The 22,142-nt window shown below is 41.7% G+C and overlaps 1 protein-coding gene across 2 annotated transcripts in view; it reads right to left on the bottom strand.

Moving 5' to 3' along the window:
• EXOC2 (exocyst complex component 2) overlaps positions 1-22,142 on the bottom strand; it is a 366,356-nt gene that overhangs the window by 221,911 nt on the left and 122,303 nt on the right. For both annotated transcript variants that reach the window (XM_082258649.1, XM_082258650.1), the window contains exons 6-9: positions 9,106-9,186; positions 3,885-4,030; positions 2,743-2,824; positions 2,143-2,245 (exon numbers count right to left, since the gene is read on the bottom strand). In XM_082258649.1, coding sequence (XP_082114775.1) covers positions 2,143-2,245; positions 2,743-2,824; positions 3,885-4,030; positions 9,106-9,186 — 412 coding nt within the window. The remainder of the gene's footprint in view (positions 1-2,142; positions 2,246-2,742; positions 2,825-3,884; positions 4,031-9,105; positions 9,187-22,142) is intronic.

Here is a 22,142-nt window from a genome sequence, read left to right as displayed (position 1 = left end):
ATTGCGATCCCCCGCTGGCGCAGTAATGCCAGAACCGGACCTAATACTTTTGTTAAGACCCGAGGAGCGGAAGTGAGACCAAAGGGTAATGCCACAAATTAATAATGCTCCTCGCCCACGGCAAAGTGGAGGAAGCGCTGACGGGTGAATACATATGGGGATGTGAAGGTAGGAGTCTTTGATGTCGATGGAGGCGAGAAAATCCCTCTGATGTAGGGATGCCACCACAGTGCGAATGGATTCCATTGAGAACTATTATACCCGCACAAAGCAGTTTTGCGTCTTGAGGTCCAGAATTGGACGCATCTTGCCCTCCTTCCTGGGAACCGTAAACAGGTTTGAGTAGAAACCTTAACATTCCAGCGTCGGAACCGGAACAATCACCCCTTGGAGTAACAAGTATTGCACTGCTCCATAGAGATCCTAGCTGAAGCAAATAACTTTGTGGACCCACTTGTCCTAGATTAGGAAGGTCCATGGATCCAGAAAACAGCGAAGACGTCCCCCCCCCCCATCCCGACACAGGTAAGGGCACCCCTTCATGCGGAGGAATTTTTATCCGCAGGGCTAGCAGAATCCCCTCTCGGGTTGCCCGACCAAGACTTCTTGGAACCTCCATGAAGGCCCTGAAGGGTTTAGATCCCTTGTCTTGAGACCCTGAGGGACGTAAGGATGATTTCATCCAAGGAAGCTACAACAGGCGATCCCCCACGTATGGAAGATTGGAAAAAGCCTTCTTAGATACCTGGTCCGCAGACCAGCATTTCAGCCAGATAAATGCGCTGCAGGACCACTGCTGAGACAGACAGTCTAGAAATCAGGGGAGCGGAATCCAAAGAGGCGTCACAGACGAACTATAGCCCTTGGATCAACTGATCCACCAGCTCCACAAAAGCAGGAGGGAGCGGTTTCTCCTCCAGGTCCCCGCGTAAAATTTTGGTCCATTCAGTTATAGCTTGTAACATCAGGGTGATAGTAAACACCAGCCTAAGTTCTGACCCAGCCACTGTGAACATAGTCAAGGCCTCCGACCTCCTATCAGCTGGATCTGAGAACCAGGGACTCTTCAACCGGTATTACAGTAGCTTTATTCAACCTGGAAACCAGGGAGTCCACTACAGGAGGTACAGTCCATTTTTTAGGGATAGACTCCCCATAAGGGTACCGCATTGCAAAGGTGGGTTTTGGGGACCCCGCTGTTTTAAGATAATATGGTCAAAGAAGGCAGAAAGGGGAACACCCTCTCCACTTTGGAGGACCTGTGGGTGCCAAAAGGTGACCCGCGCCTCTAATGGTGCGTTAGTAGCATCTTCCACATGTAAGGTTTCCCGCACCAATAAAATCAAGGCATCCACTAGCGCCTTTTTATGTGCGGCTAGAGGACCAGAGGAATCAGCCTCACTATTCGAGCACGCAGGGTGAGTGGACGCAGACCCCGAAGAATAACTTGCGTCCGGGGCGGCCAAATCAGACTCTGGATCTGAGGAGACAGAAGAAGCAGGTGAAGGCGGGGGGGGGGGGGGCGCTTTTTGCTAGTCTGTTTGTCCAGGACCAAATCTACTTTGGACACCAAGGACCTACGTTTCCAAATTTACTTTTACTTGAAAGCTATGGATGATTACTAAAATTATCCACAACATGCCACCTAATACCAATGCTGATAAAAATCCTGATGTCTCCTACAATCTAAAATAGGGCTGAAACAACTAATCAACATAATCGTTGTCAACTATTTTCAAAACCATTGCACAGAGCAGGTAAGTATGACAAGTTTGCTATTGAAAGAAAAAAAATCTAACTTTTACTATTACTTTAAGGGCTCTGTGCAGGAAGATCAGCATTTAATACATACCATGTTTTTCTGAACCTGAAGAGTAGGGATGGGCTCAGGCATGTTAAGATCTTAGTCCCAACCCACCTGAACAATCCCAACAGGAAGCCATCACTGCACATCGCCAAACATAGGCAGTGAGGCATTTCCAAGCCTGCAGCTGCACATACTCCCGTCCTGACTAGGCTGCTCATGATTGGGGGTGTGCAGTGACGGCTTCCTGGTGGGATTGCTCAGGTGGGTTGGGACTAGGATCCGAACATGCCTGAGCCCATTCCTACTGAAGAGTAAGGCATAGTAAATGCTTTTACCTGATGTAGAGTTTCTGGTCGTGTAGAGTGGAAGGTGTTTCCAACAGCTTATCCAAAAGCAATTTCCTCAGTGCTTCAATTCTGGTTTCTACTTCAGCATATACTGAAGGAAAATAAAACACATAAGGTCCAGGTTTTGTATAATAAAGTAAAAACAATCTAACAAAGACCGATAGCAAATCTAGTAACAAAGATGAAATCTTTAAAAAGGTCACCATTTCATGTGATTTTTTTTATTGTTATTGTTTAGACAAAAAAAAAAATATCTAACGTTCTCCTAAATTTACTACAGGTAATAATATCAGTACTGCACTTTATATGCTGTACATTCATATCAGTTCCAGCCATCAAGGAGCTTACAATCTATGATCCCTATCTTGCATGCATACACACATATACTAGGGACAATTTAGACATAAGCAAATTAAGCAACCAGAATGTTGTTTGAAGAGTTGGAGGAAACCAGGTTATCCATAGGAAATCAACACAGGTGCAGGGAAAATATGCAACTTCATGCAGATAGCATTTTGGCCAAGACTGCTTGCTTTATATTATAAACCATATACATGTCCTAGCAAAATGACAAATTATATTTCTCACCTTTTTTAAAAACCTCAACTTCAGTCTTTCCAAACAAGGACTTTGCTTTTTCATAGTCATTAATGACAACGTCATAGTCACCCTAAGAGAATGAAAAAAACATAATGGAGTCAAGAATATAATGCATAAATAAGAAAATTGTATGTCCGTTTTCACTGTGAATAAAAAAAGCATTTGTTCAGTGGTTCAGGTGCGTTTTTGATGCAGTTCTGATGTGAATTTGCAAGGATAAGGACCAGATTTTTGTCACAGCTGCGATTTCAGTGCTGGTCAATACATAGTAGATAAAGAAAGGGTATGAACACCTATAGTATGAACTCCTGTAGTAGGAGAGCAATCTGTGCTGAAATCCTGAACTGAATCCTGAACACAACTGAACACAACTGAACACGTGTTCCCATATAACTCAATGAGCCTGGAATTCGCACCTGAACCACACTGCAGTGCTCAGAAAATGCACTGGACTCTCTTTAAATTCGCACTGCATGTATGTGAACAGCTTCAATGGAAATCAATGTTATTTCACATCATGCAAATTGGATGTGGTTTAAAATGCATCCAATTCGCGTATATGTGAACCGAGCCTAAGGCTGGGCTCACACTGTGAGTGGAGCGGCTCGCAGCAGGGGATCTGGTGCGTCCCTGTTCAACGTTTCAGGTCCAAATTCAGACTGAATTTAGACCTGAAATGGACCAGAAGACGCACAGGAACCTTCTGCAAACAGCTCCGCAGTCGTCCCGGAGCTGTGTGAACCAGCTCCATTGAAAGCCGATCACAGTCTCCTGACATGCAAACTGGATACAGGGAAACCCACATCCAATTCACACCAGTGTGAACCCAGCCAATAAAATTTTAATATGATCACAAAATCAGTTATGCAGTCAGAAGGACATTATCCTAACAATCTCCATTTTCATAGTCCTACCTCCTCTTTCCTATTTCAGTAATGTAGGGTGTTTAATTTCTCCTAAATATTATTTTAAACTGCAAAAGATAACTTTTGCGGAGAACTGCAAAAGGTACATCCCAAATACCCTCCCATTTTACATTATTGGCCTGTGTAATTAGCTGATGGCATTGTGATTTAATACAGGTGCACATTAAAGCGTAACCTATATCCAATATATTTGTCTAGACTCACCTTCTGAATGTTCTTTTCAATGTTGAGTGGAAGGTTAAACAAAAATTTGAATCGCTGGAGAACATTAAGAGCATTCCGAGTGGAATCCGCTTTATCCTTCCTGCCAAGTACTTCTTGGAACAGTGTATCTGCTGTTGTACTTGCACCTGATTACAGAAAGTAAAAGCTCTGGTAATGCAAGAAAATTCTAATTTTATGTTTGCAAAACACCACTTCACAGCTACAGTTGTCTTCAGGAAAAACTATTTCAGTTAACCGCACTGCTGTACCCTAAACCAAAAACAAAGTTTCAGATTTAGATTTAGTTTTAGAGTGTTAGATGGATTTTAAGGGCTCCCCATTTTGCGCCAACTCCTGATTCCCCAGGAGTTCTTCTTTAAAGAGCACATTTTTTGTTTTTGAAAAGGAAATGCTGGCAATAAATAGTGACACCCAAAACGGAGTCATTCTGGTCCTACAAACACTTCCTCTATGGTTGCGAGTGCGCTATTGTGATAACATTATATAAAAGGCCATTGATACAACTTGTATATAGCTCCGATTTTTCTCCCAGTAAATTATCCTAATTATTCCTTCACCTAAATGAAAATAAGATGAAAAACTGGAAGTATTTTGGACCGTTTTGATCACTGCCAGCAGAAAGTCTCTGTATTATCTGGTCTAGTGACCATACTTTAAGCAAAGATGAAAAAAATTACATCAGCCTCTCTGGGTGGCTTGCGTGCCATATACTCTCTTCAGCACTGTGGGTGGCCCAGCGAATCTGAACACAGCTGAGCTAAAATAATTGTTTAATACAAATAACACTAAAACACTGCAGGAGTTTTACAGCTCTGAAGTAAAAACTAAAGCTTTCATTTGTGTGAAGCCAATGTTTCACCTTACAACTAGAAATAGAAGGGTAAGGAAAGTGCTAAAATACAGCAGAAACTCTTACCACATAGAAAACATGCAACCGCCTAGCAATTAGACCAAGAGATGTTACAGCTGTCAACAGCCATTTACTTAATAGCTGCATACCATTTATCACTTACTGCCATTTAGTAACAGCCTAGCAAACCAAAGCAGCTTTTGTAACAGGCTCAACCTTATTCAAGTACAAGAGTTAGTTATGCTCACCACTGATACAATTAGTAGATTATATTTAAAGTGATATTAAAGCATTGTTTTTTTTTTTAATAACAAACATATTATACTTGCCTGCTCTGTGCAAAAGTTTTGCACAGAGCAGCCCAGATCCTCCTCTTCTCGGGTCCCACGTTAGCGCTCCTGGCTACTCCCTCCTGCTGGGTGCCCCCACAGCAAGCAGCTTGCTCTGGGGGCACCAAAGCAGAAACGCTCCTGACCCGTGGCTCTGTGTGTCCATTCAAATATGGAGCCGTAGCTCCCCCCCCCCCCCCGATTGGCTCACTGGCTGTGATTGACAGCAGCAGGAGCATCCTGCTGCTGCCAAAAGCAAATCAGGAGTGTGAGTCCCTGGAGAGGCAAGGCTCTCGTGGAAATCGTTGGAGAGGGGGCTTAGGTAAGTATTGGGCAGGGGGGCTGGGCTGCTGCACACAGGTTTTTTACTTCATGCATAGAATGCATGAAGGTAAAAAAATGTGTGTCTTTAAATACACTTCAAAGGCAAACTCCAGTCAATCTTTTTTCTCGTTTTAGTTCTTGATAGAGTGAAAGTGTTAGAACCTATATCAGGTTTTTATTGCAGTCAATGATACCAGTAGGAAGAGTTACCTTTAAGTACTTTGTGGTCACCATAATAAAAAAAAATAATAATAATTAAAAAAGGACAATCCCTTCTACTGGAGCAAAGGCAGAAAGGAAGGCTCTTGTATATAGCAGAGCATGGCAGGGGTTACAAGCCTCTGGATTCCCCTTCTTGTGTGGTCAATAGGGCCAATGAGAGGAAATAACCTCAATGAAGCTACAGACTGCAATAAAATCCAACAGGGGTTCTAACTAATCTCAATTTATCTAAAACTAAAAAGAAAGAAAATAAGCGCTGTACCCATTCTTCTCTGGATGGATGACTGGGGATGCTCTGAGTCAGCTATAAGAAAAAAGGCTGCACATACAGGAGTTGGGCGAAAGGGAAGTATTGTGGTAGGTATGGATGGCGGGGGTCAGTGGATGAGAAGCCTATGATCAAACAAGAGGATCAGTCGTTGTGGAGAGTTGTGATGACAGTTCTTCAGGGATTATCACTTTGAACAACATTCTGGTATTTCCATCTATATGCAAGTTTGACTCGCTGCCATTCGAGTCCATACATTCTGGTAAGAGTGTTTACTCTACCACCTGGGTGGTAGATGCACCTGTTATAGTGACACCCTAAGTGTACACTGGTTACAGTCTTTAACTGTTACTGGAACAGATTGCAACTTCAGCTTGACACACAGTGGCTGCTTTTTACTTACTTTTGGATTTCTTTGGTTTTTACTGCAAATTTCTGAACAGTGTAATTTTTTTTAGCTGGCTAGCTGGTAAGTGTGCTGGGAAGTGCAGTTTTGTTTTCTGGGTTGAAGAGAACATTTTAGGCTTTGTTTATACAGGGCATACTACAGCATAGTGGTTATGTAAGCGAGTGTAAACTCGTGAAACGCGTCAACCTTTGTCCTTGTCCGTGATGTATTGATGTCCAGCTTGGATTTACAGTGGTGAATAAACTTCACATGTTTACTTACATCAGAGTGCGGTCATCACTTTGTGTTTGAGGATACTACAGCATAAGCCCATGTGGCAGGTTTACCCATACAGGTTTTACGTGCATCCCCATGCAGGCAGTCTTACTGATGTCAGAGTACATTCAAGGCCATACACCTGAATTGATGTCAAATTAGGACCAGCATCAGTGTCTGTGCAGCCACTGCATCCAAATTCCACCGTAAAGGCTAAGTTGCCATTTTGGAACATGTAAGATGTTCTATATCTTGCTGCCAGTTCCCCCAATCCTCCCCCTCAGTATGAAAGCGCGTGGGGAATCTTCTCCTCAAACCAGCTGTCACAATTTAAAAAACAGCGTGCCCATGCCGGGCTCATTCTTATTGAACTGCGAGGGCGCTGATAAGCCTTCACAGGCCTTGCAGCTTCCAAACAGGCAACCCATATGACGGTACAGGCAGAAAGCTGCAGGGCTTGTCTGAAATGATCAAGGGCGCAAAGACTTCCAGGCTCCTGCAGTAAAAAAAAATAAATGCATATTTTTTTTTTCTGCAAAAATATGGGCATTTATTTTTTTTTCTGGCAGGGTGAACTTATCCTTTAAAGTGGAAAACTAAAAACATAATTCAGAAAGCTTAGGGATGTTTATTTTCAGCCATATGAACATATATTTTCAATTCAATGGCTTTAACTTGAAATTAACTACCGTCTTTGAAAAGAAGAACAATTTTCCTGGTAGGTTAGTATTGTGAACTGAGCCCAATACATTTAGATAAATAGTAAATAGGATAATAAATGAAGATGTAAAAATAGGTTGAACTACATAGATTCAGGAGGTCAGTTATTAGCACAGCAAAGTAAAAAGTTAAAAGGTCCAACATCAAGAGGTACTACAAATCAGTTAGTTTTCCCAAGGTGCTATAAATATTGTCCTTCTGTTATGCCCTAGTAGTAGCAGTAGTAGTGTACTGAACAGTTTAAATACTAATAATACTTCCTCTCTGGTTTGGTTATGACATTTCTGTTCAGCAGTGGCGGCTGGTGAGTTGGAAGCACAGGGGCGCCATCCCCCCTATCCATGCGTCCGGCCCACTAATCTGCATGCGGGGCGCCGGATGCATGGAGCTCAATGGGGTTTTTTTTTATCACCTGATTAGAGCCAGAGGCTCTAATAGGCTTCAGAAAAGGGTGGACCTGGGACGCAGAGTGGTGCGCCCCGAGCCCACCCATTGTCTGGCAATAGCGAATGAAAATTCGCTATTGTCACACGGATCCTCCTCCTGGCCAATCAGGAAGTGGGTCCAATTTCCTGATTGGCTGAAAGGCAAACCCCATGCCATTGGCAGAGGAGGAGGCGGAAGGACTCGAGGAGACGCCGAGGGACTGAGCAGAAGCCGCCGCCACTGCAGGTAAGTGCACTGGTCTCGGGGGGGTGTCACTCTGCATTAAAGGGGGCACACTGATCTCTCTCTGCATTAAAGGGGGCACGCTGATCTCTCTGCATTGAATGGGGGCGCGATGATCTCTCCGCATTGAAAGGGGGCACGATGATCTCTCCGCATTGAAAGGGGGCACGCTGGTCATTCTGCATTGAAAGGGGGCACGCTGGTCTGTCTGCATTGAAAGGGGGCACGCTGGTCTGTCTGCATTGAAAGGGGGCACGCTGGTCAATCTGTATTGAAGGGGGAACACTTTACCTTGATTACTGAAGGCCCCTTTCACACTTTTGTGACCTCAAAGTCACGCAATGTTTTACAGCGTTTTTTGCGGCAAAGCAATGCCTATAACATTTTTCTGTTTTGGCCCCCCCCCCCCCAAAAAAAACATTTTGAGCACCAGCCGCCACTGCTGTTCAGTATAACATGTTCTTTGCCGTGGACTGTACAGTATGGCCACCCTGAATACATCTAGACAGGGTAAGAATACAATAATAAAAAAATAAAATCACATCACAAAATACAGAGTGAGTGAGAGAGAGTTTTTTTTTCACCATCAAAAAAGTTCCTGATTTTGTTGAAATTTCTAAAAAACAAAAACTCCAGATTTGTTGATTCCTATGAATGACAGATGTAAATGCTGTTTATATTAGCGTGACTAACTGGAGAAAGGTTTTAAATACATAAAAAAATAAAGTAATTATTTTAGAAGACCCTACCTTTTAAAATACATTACTTGATTATGATGGTATGCAGAATAATTAAACAAATATAAGACCCACATAATTAAAAAATAAAATTAGAAAACTAATGATGACTGGTATAAAATGCAGAACTTCATTACCCTAACAAGTTAAATCAATATCAAAGATTTTGTTTTCCTGTATATTTCATTTCAAAATATTTAAAACAGTGGCTTCAGAGTTTATTTTACATTTTAGGAAACGGAAGAAAAGTCAGAAACTCCATCACCAAATCTTACATTTTCTTTGCATAATGAGTTTTAGTCACTGGGTACTAAGTGAATTTAGATTTGGAAATAAGTGTGATCACGTTAGCAGGCGTGGAATGAAAGCAAGCTGTTTAGCTGTTAATAGACGTTTTTAAGGGAATATAAAACTTACTTTTCAGAACCTTTTCCAATTTTTGCGTCATTGAACCTTCCACTTTTTCCGTACCATCCGCTTCTAATTTTTGATGGATTGCTGGAAAATAAATGGTCATCAGAAAATGTACACAAGTCGCATTTAACAGTTCACAAACAGCAGCCCTTATACCATTTCTACCTAAGCACTCTTACATAGAAATATCAAGCCCAAATTTTCCCAAAAAATGTAATTTAAAAATAAAGATGAAATAATAATTCAGAATTAATCTAAACAACAAAGCAAGAATTTCAGAATTTTTGTAATAGCTCTAGAAAAAAAGTGGTTGTTCCGCAATAAAGAATTAAGAATTTTTCCAATTTTTTTTTTTTTACTTGAAGTTCCTTATGCATATGCACTGGCATGATTAAGTAAAACTTTTTTTCAGATTTATTTTCCAAATTTGGACAGAGTTGGAAAGGGTTACAGCCTTTGTCAGGTTACTACTTTGTGTCCCTTTTGCGAAAATGTACCTTCACTATTTTTGACCACCATCACTGGGACAGAAAATGAGGCAAAATGCTAAGTTGCACTTGTCACTGGAATAGTAGTAGGGAATAAAGTTGTGGAGGCACTTGTTGCAGTGACAAATGTCAAAGAAAAGATTTCTCCTCACCGGGGGAGATTTCCACTCACTTTCTACTGTGCCCGAGGGGATAAGAATTGCAGGTAATTTGGCCAATTGAGATTTTGACAGAATAAAACCTATCACTCACTTTATCTAAACCTTAAAAGAAAAAACTCCAGCCAAAACTTTTTTTTTTTAATGGTTTCCAGAAGGACGTTGAGGGCTCATCCACACATGATAGTAATGCTTTACTCAATGATATTCAGCTATAAATCAAAACTACTTCTGTCCTTTTGGATATAATTTAATACTGAAAAGCTTTTTAGTCTACTGCATACATAAAGTATTTAGGGCATACATTCTAATAGAGATCCAGGAGAATAAAGGTGCACATTTGTCATCTCTTTTGTTATTGCATTTGTTGGATGTTCAAAACTCTTCTTATGTAAAATGTTTCAAATTTGAAAAGTATTTGGGGCAGCAGGCAAAGCAGCATCTGATAAAATGTGGTCATAATTAGGCAAGCATGAGGTTGACTTTAAAACCAGTTCTTGCAGGAGCTTCCACTTACATTCCCTTTACTCCATGGCCACTGCATTTGTTGCTGGGAGTGAAAAGAGGAAGCCCTAAGCATCCAGTTGGACCCAAGGACTCTGTTTTCACCCACGTGTCAGAGTGCTGGTGCCTCAGTGGCACCTGCATGGGCAAAGCATAGCTTCAAGATATCAGGTTTAAACCTAAAGGATCCCTGGGACATCAGAAGATCCCCATCCATTAAGAATTATGTCTTTAGGTAGTTACAGTCACTTCTGCTGACTAGTAATGAAAAAAATTGTCATCGGACTAGGCTAGATATTTTTGTGAACTGCTGCTTTTTTTTTCCATTTTATATATTTATATATGAATTTAGGTGTAATATACACAGATAATCTAGATTACTTACCAAAACATTTGTAAATCTGTTTAGCCATTCTTGTGATTTACCTAACTTTTCTACCTGCACAGCCCAGCAGGTGTCAGCACTATGTCATATTGTAAAAAAAAATGCCTAAAATTTAACTCCGTTCCCCTCTGGGTGATCTATGTACATTGCAAGGATTATAACAACCTTTGTTGCAGATTCCTACCTTTTGTAATTCTGAAGAAATCACTGTTTGTTCCTCTGTACTGAGTGGGTCTAATGAGAGTGGTTTTTATAATTATCAATCAGCTGTGACACCTGCAGAGCACTAATAAGGAAATCTGCTGGGCCCGCATCCCTTTATACATGTTCCATTAGGGAGTATCTCACCAAAAATTAAATTTTTGTTCCAGGGGATGCCTGAAATCTGATTTGTATCTTAGGCAGACTTCTGGGAAAATCAGTGAGCCAATCCCACAAGCAGTAAAATTATGTTTCTGGGGTGTGGTCAGTACACCTCCAGGTAGTCATATTGTATTGCATTTCTAGACAATTGCAGCGGCTGCAGATTAAAAAGGAAAGGCCATTTTAATAACATTCAAATACAATATGACTTGTGTTGCAATTGTAAACGCTATATTATTTTTTATTTATTTGCTATTTTTTGCCCACGAAGGTGGAGTTACCCTTTAATTGTTCAGACATACATTTGACTAGAGAAAATGTGACTACACATGCCCATTGTAGGCGCTCTTGGCCACAGTACACAGGTCAGCATGGGCACCCTGTCCGGTCTATGGCTACACAGCCCCATACACAACAACTAAAAAGGCTGTGTAATTGTGCACTACCTTAGTATATAAAAACAGTGGTAAACTAAAAAAAAGAGCTGCTGCTACCACCTAAATGTGTTCCCACATCTGCAAGATAATAATTTGTAAAACTATGTGGTAGCGTTGCTAAATGTACCAATAACTCATTAATTTAAACTAACAGTGCATACACAAATAATACCATGACATATTATAAAAGTATTGTTATAAAAGTAAATAGTTGTTCAATCCAAAATAAGCCCCTCTTAAAATGCAAAAAAATATTGCAAAAACACAATGTCTTTGGTTATGCAAGGTGTTGGTGAAACAATAAATCCTGACGTGCTGGAATAAAAAATAAAAAATAAAGGAAAAAACACTCCTTTATGCAAACATGCAATTAATAGTCCAAAAACAGTCTCTAAAAAAAGTGCAATGTGTGAGAGTCATTCCATGAGTGTTCTCCTCCAGTTGAAGCCATGGTGGATGTGGCCTAACGCGTAGAGGTACCAAGTGGTGGGCAGGATTGTGCTTACATGTGATCACTGTTGGAATTGCGATTTTAAGCTGTATTTTATTTTAATAAATGTGAGTTTAACTTTTGAAGCTGGGATTTGTCTTATTGCTCCCTAAATGTTTGGGTATTACACCATTGGAGATTGTCCTTTTTGTTTCTACATGTGCTAATTTGGAGCCTTGGCAAGGACTGTGGAGGCACCTAGTGAGTGGTTGGCAGTGATTATCTGTCCTAATATTGCCATAGACCCCCTAGTGGGTTAATTATGGAGGTGAGCAGACACTTTACCTGGGGATTGCAGCACAAGATTTAAGGAGTGGACACTCATGGAATGACTCACACATTGCACTTTTTTTAGAGACTGTTTTTGGACTATTGCATGTTTGCACAAAGGAGTGTTTTTTCCTTTTTTTATTCCAGCACATCAGGATTTATTGTTTCACCTACACCTTGCATAACCAAAGACGGTGTTTTTGCACTATTTTTTTTGCAGTTTAGGAAGTCCTTTTTTGGAATGTACAACTATTTACTTTTTTAACAATAATTTTATATTATATGTCAGGGTATGATTTGTGCATTCACTGTTATTTTAAATTAATGAATTATTGGTATATTTAGCAGCGCTACCACATCGTTTTACCAATTATTATGCATACACAGCAAGCCGCAATGCCCATTTGACTGCTATGTACAGTCAGCCCAATGCAGCATTGATGGTTATGGGCTTGGCAGTGTTCAGCCGTGACCATTACTGACCTGCCAAACAGCATAAGTATAAATCATGCATCTAAGCCTGTTACTGTTTTGATAAATATTAAGAAAAAAAAAGACAAATCTGCAGCGTCCAGGCACATACTAGTGTTGAGAGCACTGTCTCAGCTTGCTAAAGCTTCTAGGCAACTTTCAACCAAGGAGTCAAGAGATTTAAATACATTCTGAGGGGGCTTTAGTCTGCTCTATAACACTGTAGTCATGCCTTACATGGAATAACTTCTACCACATTTCAAGCTACCCAACGTGCGCCATCCTTCCCTACATGCATCAATAAAATTTAATGAGGTATCACATACATAACACGCTGCATATTACAGATCTATGAAACTCCCATATTTATTATTTTACCAGTTAGATAAAAGCCTAGATGCTAGAAAATAGGACGCACCGAAATTTCGACTTTATTTTGACATACAATGTATTTTTTTCTAAACATTAGCTTTTTATGTCATCACATACATCAATCACATACAAAGTGTTCAATATAAGATAAATAACTACACAAACTGTATATCAACACAAGGGATAATTACAAACATTTGTGCATTACAGCACTCACATGAAACATATTCCATTCAGCAAAGTTAAGCTGAAGTAATTCATACAAAGTATAAAGGAGGGGAAGCAATGATTTGTGCTATATTAGTGATCAAGACCATACTTTCCAAGTGAAAACCAGCACAAAACATCCCTATAAATCCTACCCCTATTCCTACCTATTGACCTATCAAGACAAATTCAGTTTTGAAGAGGCCTTGTCCCCTTTTATCTCTAAAAGCTAGCACTATTTGCAACGGTTTAAAAACATTTAAAAAACAGGGCCAACATTTTTCTTTTAGGCCCAATTTATGCCGTGCCAACAGAAATAACTGTTTAGTACCTGCAATCAGAAGATTCAAATTCAAAAATCAGGCGTAAGGATAGTTGAACTATTTGTAAATATGTGCGATTGCATCATTCATCCAAGGACCACAAAGTTGGAAAGAAGAGGCCATTTAACCAGATTTTTGACCAATTACCCAAAAAGGAAAACTATAATTGGACCACAAAAACTGAATGCAAGAGGCCACCTACCTACATTTTGGTACACTAACTTAAAAAATAAACCACAAGGACCCGCTCACACCAGAAGTAACTGGGTGCAATTTTAAAACCCTTTGCAGTGTGACTGTTGAAATGCGATTGGAAAAAAATAAAAATAAAATGCATGTGAAAAAAAAAATCTTATAAAAAGGCACTGCAATGCATAAGAAACACACCACACACCAATGCATGTAAATATGCTTGCCTTAACGCAAGGAAAATGCTAGGAATGTGGTAAATGCGCCCTACTGCTTTGACTCAACTTTATTTACTTTTTTTTTTTTACTTTCATAGGTTTTAAAAATAAATAAACAAATACACATACAGTGGGGAAAATAACTATTTGATCCCCTGCAGATTTTGTAAGTTTTCCCACTTACAAAGAAATGAAGGTTCTATAATTTTTATCATAGGCGTATGTTAAATGATAGAGACAGAATATCAACCAAAAATCCAGAAAAAACACATTATAAATTTTTTAAATTCAGTTAGTTCAGTGAGTAAAATAAGTATTTGATCCCCAAGCAAAACATGACTTAATAGTTGGTGGAGAAACCCTTGTTGGTAAGCACAGAGGTAAGACGTTTCATGTAGTTGGTTACCAGATTTGCACACAGGAGGTATTTTGGTCCACTTTTTTCTTTTTTTTTTTTTTTTCTACAGATTTTACAGATCTTCTCAAAATCCTTAAGGTTTCTTGGCGGTCGCTTGGCAACTCGAAGTTTGAGTATCTTCCATAAATTTCTATAGGATGAAGGTCTGGAGATTGGCTGGGTCACTCCATGACCTTAATGTGCTTCCAAGACACTCCTTTGTTGTCTTGGCGGCAAGTTTTTGGTCATTGTCATGCCGGAAGACCCATCCATGACCCATCTTCAGTGTTCTGGCTGAGGCAAGACGGTTCTCATCCAAGATTTTACAATACATTGCCCTGTCCATTGGTCCCTCAATGTGGCACCTTTAGCAGAGAAACTTTGCCCCAAAGCCTAATGTTTAAACCTCCATGTTTGACTGTAGGGATGGTGTTCCTAAGGTCATTGTCAGCATTTTTCTCCCTCCAAACATGGCGGGTCGTGTTAATGCCAAACAGCTCAATTTTGGTCTCAACTGACCACAGCACTTGTTGACAAAACTTACAAAATCTGCAGGGGATCAAATAATTATTTTTCCTACTGTATACACACAGACTATAAATGCCTAAAAAAGTATATATCTCACAGACGCTCTGTTTATTAATGTTTTGGCACAGTTTTCAATTAGGTTCATTTAGAAACATGTAAGTCCTAGGAAAAAGTTTTATACATTCTGTGTGAAAACATTAACAGTACGACCCCCTTACTATGTATTATGTTTATATTTCTTAATGCATTTCACATTTTAAAACCCAAACATAAATCATAACGAAGGGAAATATATAGAAAACCATCATACATTTCCTTCAAACAGCAATTCCTGGCAATAGGTGAAAGCAATCAATAAGTTACTAATGTCTTCAAGTAACAACTGCAGTAAAATTCTTGTTAGAATGTTATTAGTGACTCAGAAATTAGATAGAGGAAGTACATTGCTATCAGTGCTCTGTGAAATCTGGATAAAGTGGATTAAAAAGAGAACTCTGATTGAGGGAGATTGTGAGAATTTTTAGGGCTCCTTCTTACATGTTCTAATGCACACCATGTCTGGAAATATAAAGCATGTTATTGCACACACAATAAATTTACTATGCAATTCAAAGCAAATTCCAGGGTGACCTGAAACCCACATTATAGCACACCGGAGCTGTCAAAAACATGAGAAGGGAGAACACTGGACACTTTCAATGAGAAAGTTATTTTTCTGTTTTCAATTGTTTAACCACTTGCCTACAGGGCACTTTCACCCCCTTCCTGCCCAGGCCAATTTTCAGCTTTCAGCGCTCTCACACTTTGAATGACAATTGCGCGGTCATGCTACACTGCACCCATATGACATTTTTTTCACACAAATAGAGCTTTCTTTTGGTGGTATTTAATCACCTCTGGGTTTTTTATTTCTTCCAAAAAAAAAGAAAAAAGACAGAAAATTTTGAAAAAAAAAAGTTTTTCTTATTTTCTGTAAATTTTGAAAATAAATTTTTCTCCTTCACTGATAGGCTGCACTGATGGGCACTGATGAGGTGGCACTTATGGGCACTGATGAGGTGGCACTTATGGGCACTGATGAGGTGGCACTGATGAGGAGGTACTAATATGCAGCACTGATGAGCACTGATAGGCGGCACTGATGAGCACTGATAGGTGGCACTGCTGGACACTGAGAGGTGGAACTGCTGGCCACTGAGAGGTGGCACTGATGGGTGGCACTGATGGACACTGACGGGTGGCACTGATGAGCACTGATGGGCGGCACTGATGAGCACTGATGGGCAGCACCATCGGTGCCCACACTCAGTGCCCATAGTGCTGCTAGTCAGTGCCCATCAGTGCCTAGATGAGCAGGCACTAATGGGCACTGACTGGCAGCACTATAGGCACTGATGGGGGGCACTGAGGGCGGGCACTGTGGGGACTGATGGTGGGCAGTTATGGCATTTTATTTCCCTCTTGTGTAATCAGGGCACTGGTGATCGGTGCCCTGATTACATTTCTCTGTGTCCCCTAACCGCTGATCGGCTCTCCTCTTCCTCACACGCAGTCTCTGTGTGAGGAAGGAGAGCTGGCAATGAGAGATGATCTCATATGTTTACATTTGAGATCATCTCTCATTGGATGTTCCGATCGCGTGGCAAATGGGCGCTGTGATTGGCCATTCACCACGATCTGTGATTGGCTGTGTCCAAGGGACACGGCCGAACACAGATTTTCCCCGATGCGCGTGCGGGGAGCCTGTTACTGGGAGACCGTTTAAAGACGGCCTCCCGGAAATTAAAGCCCACGCTGTAGCCGTCTTTCGGCTATAGCGCGGGCCGGAACTGGTTAATAAAGTGTACTGTCAATTTGTTGCCCATTATTGACTGATAACTTGATGATTGTATGTGTAAACCCCGATGGATGGAAACTGGTTGAAACTGACTTACAATTGATATGTGTATGACCAGCTTTAACATTCCATGGTTGGTTGTTAAAAGAGGTATTTCAGTTGCAGAGATCTCAGTTCCTAGTCCTAGAGAATATAAAAAGGCAATGGTGCATTAACCTGCTACTGTGACTTTATTTTGAATAGACTGCTCCTTCAAAAGAAGCCCATATTTCTAAAGGAAAGCTATTGCTGTAGAGCAGGCTTTCCCATTTAATTTTTCCATTGGAACCCTTTCACATGGTATAGCAAAACTTTGGAACCCCAACAAAAAAATGTTTGCCGTAGAGTAGCGCAGTGCAAACCTTTAAATGAGCAGAGTGTAATGTTGTCTTTTTATATCTGGTTTAATTGTTGACAATTGTATTCGCATGTCTGCAGTTGCGTCAAGTCGATTTCAATACTTTGTTTTTGTTGCAGAGTAAAGCAAGGATCCAGTTTCACATAAGTATGTGCTGGCGAACGGCAACAGAACTTTAATTGCCCACTTGGACAATTCTGGGTATTCTTTGAGTAAATTCCACCTGTGGAATTCTTCCACCTGTGATTCTCAAAATCGACATCAGAAAAATTGGCTGGCTTGTCTTTTATGAATGGATTTCGAACACAGTCATTATTGTTTTCATTCAAGAATGGAAAATACTGATTAAAAGATGTGAATAAATGGCAAAGATGATCTACAATTTCATTGCGAATTTCATCTTTAAGTTCAATTGCTGATTCTTCAAGAGTGTGTCCATTCACCCATAAACTTATAGAGGCGTTTAGTGGCAGGAGAGTTTAGAGGCAGGAAAAAAATCCACTGCCAGTGCGTCCAGGAGCAGAGTTTTGGCTGGAAAAACGTTTGACGCATGTTAACACGTGTTTAACTGCGTCAAGTGTTTGGACATACATTTTTTATCCTGGCCAATGAAATTAATTAGTGCCCAAATGCTTGACATGGGTAAACATGGCTATACGCATTACACACTCTTGCAAGCGCCATGCATTTTTGTTTCCCAAAAACATTGCGGCCAGGAGGAGGGCTTTTAGGAGAGTTTAAAAAACGTCCAGTGTGCATGAGGCCTTTCTGTTGGTTTTGAAATCAATAGAAAATACAGCTATCCTTTAACTCCAAAATCATTAATTTGCCATTTCAGGTTTTTCTGTTTGATCCCCTAAGAAATGTTACGATTCGTCATTTTAACTAACATGCAATTATATAATCCTACTGATGTTTGCAGTTTAACTAATTTCAGGGAAACTGCCATAAAAATAAATAGAACAGACACTATAGAAGTCACAAATTTGGCAGCGAATTAAAATGTTCCTTTAAAAATGAGTATCTGCTAGTAGAGAATATTGTTACTAGACTAAGGGTTGTTGATACTGCAAATCACTGTATACATGTGAAACTGAAAGCTAGCCACGGTAAAGCGTATGATTGGACTACTGGAACAACTACAAAAAAACAATTCCCACATCAAAGTTGCCCTGCTTTCTCCCACATTCCTTATATTACAACATTGAAAGTTTCACGCAAAGAACATGACAATTAAAATATCAAAATGCCCTGTTAAAATTAGGGGGCATTTATATAACATTCATGTTGAAAGAAGAATTTTATGGCTCTTAGCTTTGCTGCATTATAATGCCTGGCTGAAACTGTGACAAAGCCAAATGAACTGACTGTACAAAAAAAAAAACTGGACGTTTGTCTTACGTAAAATCCTTTTCTCTGATGTTCATTGACGGACACAGCTCCATATCTTCTTGACCCTTGGGTTTATGCTGCCCCCTACAGGTGTAGGACTCTAGGTGGAAAAAAGTTTGACTACACTTATAGGGCAGTCCCAGGGGGTATACTCCCACTTCCTGCTATAGGTCTTCAGTATCGTAACAAGCAGTGTCACAAGAACATACAGTATAACCCAACCGTCAATGAACATCAGAGAAAATAATTTTACGGTAAGACAAAAATACAGTTTTCTCTTTCATTCATTGACAGACACAGCTCCATATCTTCTTGACCCTTGGGACAACCCAAACCAGTGTCAACATGAGGGGTGGGAAGAACACAGCAATAAACATACTTCCCAAAAGGCTCAATGTAGCCAGCCAGGTAAAACAGGCGCTCAACCAGGAAACAACTGGAGCTCATCTGACAAAAAACTACACCCTCAAAGAGGACTAATCCTCTCCAACAGCGGCCTGTAAAACCTTCAAGCCAAAGGCAGCTTTCACAGATGCCAACACATCCACCATATAAAATGTTGTGAAAGCGTGCACAGACGACCAGGTAGCCGCCTTGCAACTTGCACCACTGATACCTGATGATGGAAGGCCCAAGAAGCACTAAGCGCCCTTGTGGAATGCGCCTTAACAGGGAAAGGAGGAACTTGACCCTTAACAGAATAGGCCTGCAACACTGCCTGCCTGATCAATCAGGAAATGGTCGCAGCAGACGTGACCAGCCTCTTACAGGGTCCATCCGTAAGGACAGACAGGGAATCCTATTTTAGACAAGGACTCAGTCGCCGCCAAGTACACCCCCATTGCCCAAACCACATTCAAAGAATGTAAGGCAATCTCTTTAGAGTGCTTAGGCTTAAAGCACAAGTAAGGCAACACAATGTGTTCATTTAAATAGAAACCAGAAACAACCTTTGGAAGAAGTGACTGGCAGAGATGAAGCACCACTTTATCTCCGTGAACCACCAAGAAAGGTGAATGACAAAACAAAGCTGCCAGCTCTGACACCCTACGTGCAGAAGAAAAAGCCACCAAGAAAACCGCCAAGGCCGAACCTGACCCTTGATGGTACCCAAAGCCAGACGCTGCTCAACACGTCGTTGGAGGAAAGCCAAACTCTGAGTCACCAAAAAGGAGCAGAGGTGAACCCCAAGAGATTCACACCCACAAGGTATGCTCCTCAAACGCGATGGTAAATCTTCCTAAAAGCAGATTTACTAGCTTGCAGCAGCGTGGGACTCCCCGATTCAGATAGCCCTCTATTGTTCAGCACCAGGCTTCTGACAGCCAAGCTGTTAAGCCAGCAACTGTAAAGCCCTGTACACACGTACCGATTGTCGGCCGTAAATATTCGGCCGACGACCGTTCGGCCGATTGTAGGCTTGTTAGTATGATGCTTCCCGACAGCCGACAGCGCATTTTCGGCCGAACAGAATCGGGTGTGCAGGCATTAAAATTTTTGTTGGCCGTCACCAGAACGGCCGATTGTTCGCCAGTAAGTACAGATTTCGGCCGACAGACAGCAGATTAGCAAGACTGGGCATGCTCAGAAAAGAAAAAAGACAAGGAAAGTTAACCATCACATGACATCACTTCTGCAGTCGGCTGTTGTTGGCCGACAAAATTTGTGTGCAGTCTTTTGCAGTTTTCAGCAGACACGACAGCCCTGGACAAAAGACAGCCGATCGTTCGGCCGACGATCAGTACGTGTGTACGGGGCTTAAGGCAAGATGGAAAATTGGCCCATGGGCCAACATCTCTCCTCTAAGAGGAAGTCTCCAAGGAGCATCGGTGACCAACCGTTTCAGATCTGCCTACCAAGACCGGCAAGGCCAGCCACTAGGAAGGCCGTAATCCCTTCTGCCTCAAATCTACTCAGGAATCTAGGCAGAAGTTCTAGAAATGAAAAGACATATAGCAAACGATACTGGCCCCAAAGGAGCCACCATTTGTGACGTGGGCCTGAGGATCCTGAGACCATTCCACAAACCTAGGCACCTTCCTGTTGAGATGAGAGACCAACAGGATCACCTCGGGGAGTTCCCTACCGGAGACACAACTGATGAAACACCCCCAGAGGAATTGTCCACTATATCGATCGGTAGATTATTCCAGAGTCCAGACCCCTTGAGCACAATCCGTGCCAAAAAACACCACCCCATTAGGACAGGCTGGCATCCGTTGTTACTACCGTCCAGTACAGGGGACAGACTGTGGATTCTTGCCCCACATGGCAAGAATCTCTATTTGCAGAAGTCTAGTGAGAAACTGTGCAAATGGAACTGCCTCGAAGGTAGACAACAGACCTAGCACCCGCATGCCAGTCCTGAAAGACGACAGACTGCTGGACAACAGGAGCCAAATTCATCCTGCAGATTTTGGAGCTTGTCCCATGGGAGGAACACCCTGGCTGAGGCCAAATCCAGAGCAGTCCCAGATAATCCAACTAGGTGCACGGAACCAGAGCCAATACCTGAAAAATACATTTCAAACCAAACTCCTGCACAGTTCAGACAGTAATCTCCCGGTTGTCCTTTAGAGCAGTCAGAGACTCTGCTCACAGAAGAAGATCATCCAGGTACTCCAGTACCGCAATCCCCCGCTGGTGCAACAATGCCAACACCGGGGCCAACACTTTGTGAAGACCAGAGGAGCCGAGGCAAAACCTCTTGATAATGCTCCTCATCCACGGCAAGCAGAGGAGGCGCGGATTACAGACATACAGTATATTGAAATATGAAGGTAAACGTGCTTGATATTGGTAGAGGCCAGAAGATCCCCCTGATGTAGGGATGCCACCCCTGTATAAATTGACTCCATTCGGAACATCTGTACCCGCACAAGCGTTTCAGAGCTTAGGTCTAATATTGGATGTACCTCGCTTTCCTTCCTGGGACCTGTAAACATGTTTGAATGAAACCCATGAAAAAAAACGTTCCGATTCTGACACCAGAACAATCACGCCTTGTAGTAGCAAGTCTTGCATCGCCCCGAAGGGACCTCGCAAGCGATCTGAGCATCAACGCAGGTAGGAAGGAAAGAACCTCTCTGGAGGATAAGACCGAAACTGGATCTTGTAGCCGGACCGAAGCAGCTCATGGACCCACCTTTCTTGAATCAGGGAGATCCACGGGTCCAGAAGGTCCCGCTCTTGGCTTACCAGTCCTTACAGACTTAGATCCCTCGTCTTGAAATCCTGATAAATGATATCATCCAGGAAGGATCCGAACAGGTGATGCCCCACAAAAGGAAGATCAGATAAGGCCTTCTTAGAAGTCTGGTCCACAGACCAGCATTTCAGCCATATCCTGCACTGAAGGACCACTGCTGTCATGGATAGCCTAGAGACTAAGGGAGCCGCATCCAGAGAGACATCACAGACGAACTGCAACCCCTGGACCAACTGGTCCGCCAGCCCTGCAAAGGCAGGGAGAAGCTATCCCCCCCCCCCCCCTCCCAAAGATCCTGGCGTAAAAGCTTTGCCCGAACCGTTAAAAGTCTGGGACACCAATGCTATAGTGAACACCGCCCTAAGGGCCGATCCAGCCACAGTAAACATGTCTCAGCTCTCCTGTC

Source organism: Pelophylax lessonae (genome assembly GCF_965119305.1).
Source record: "Pelophylax lessonae genome assembly, chromosome: 5".
Classification (NCBI taxonomy): domain Eukaryota; kingdom Metazoa; phylum Chordata; class Amphibia; order Anura; family Ranidae; genus Pelophylax; species Pelophylax lessonae.
This window is presented reverse-complemented; position numbering and strand designations above follow the sequence as displayed.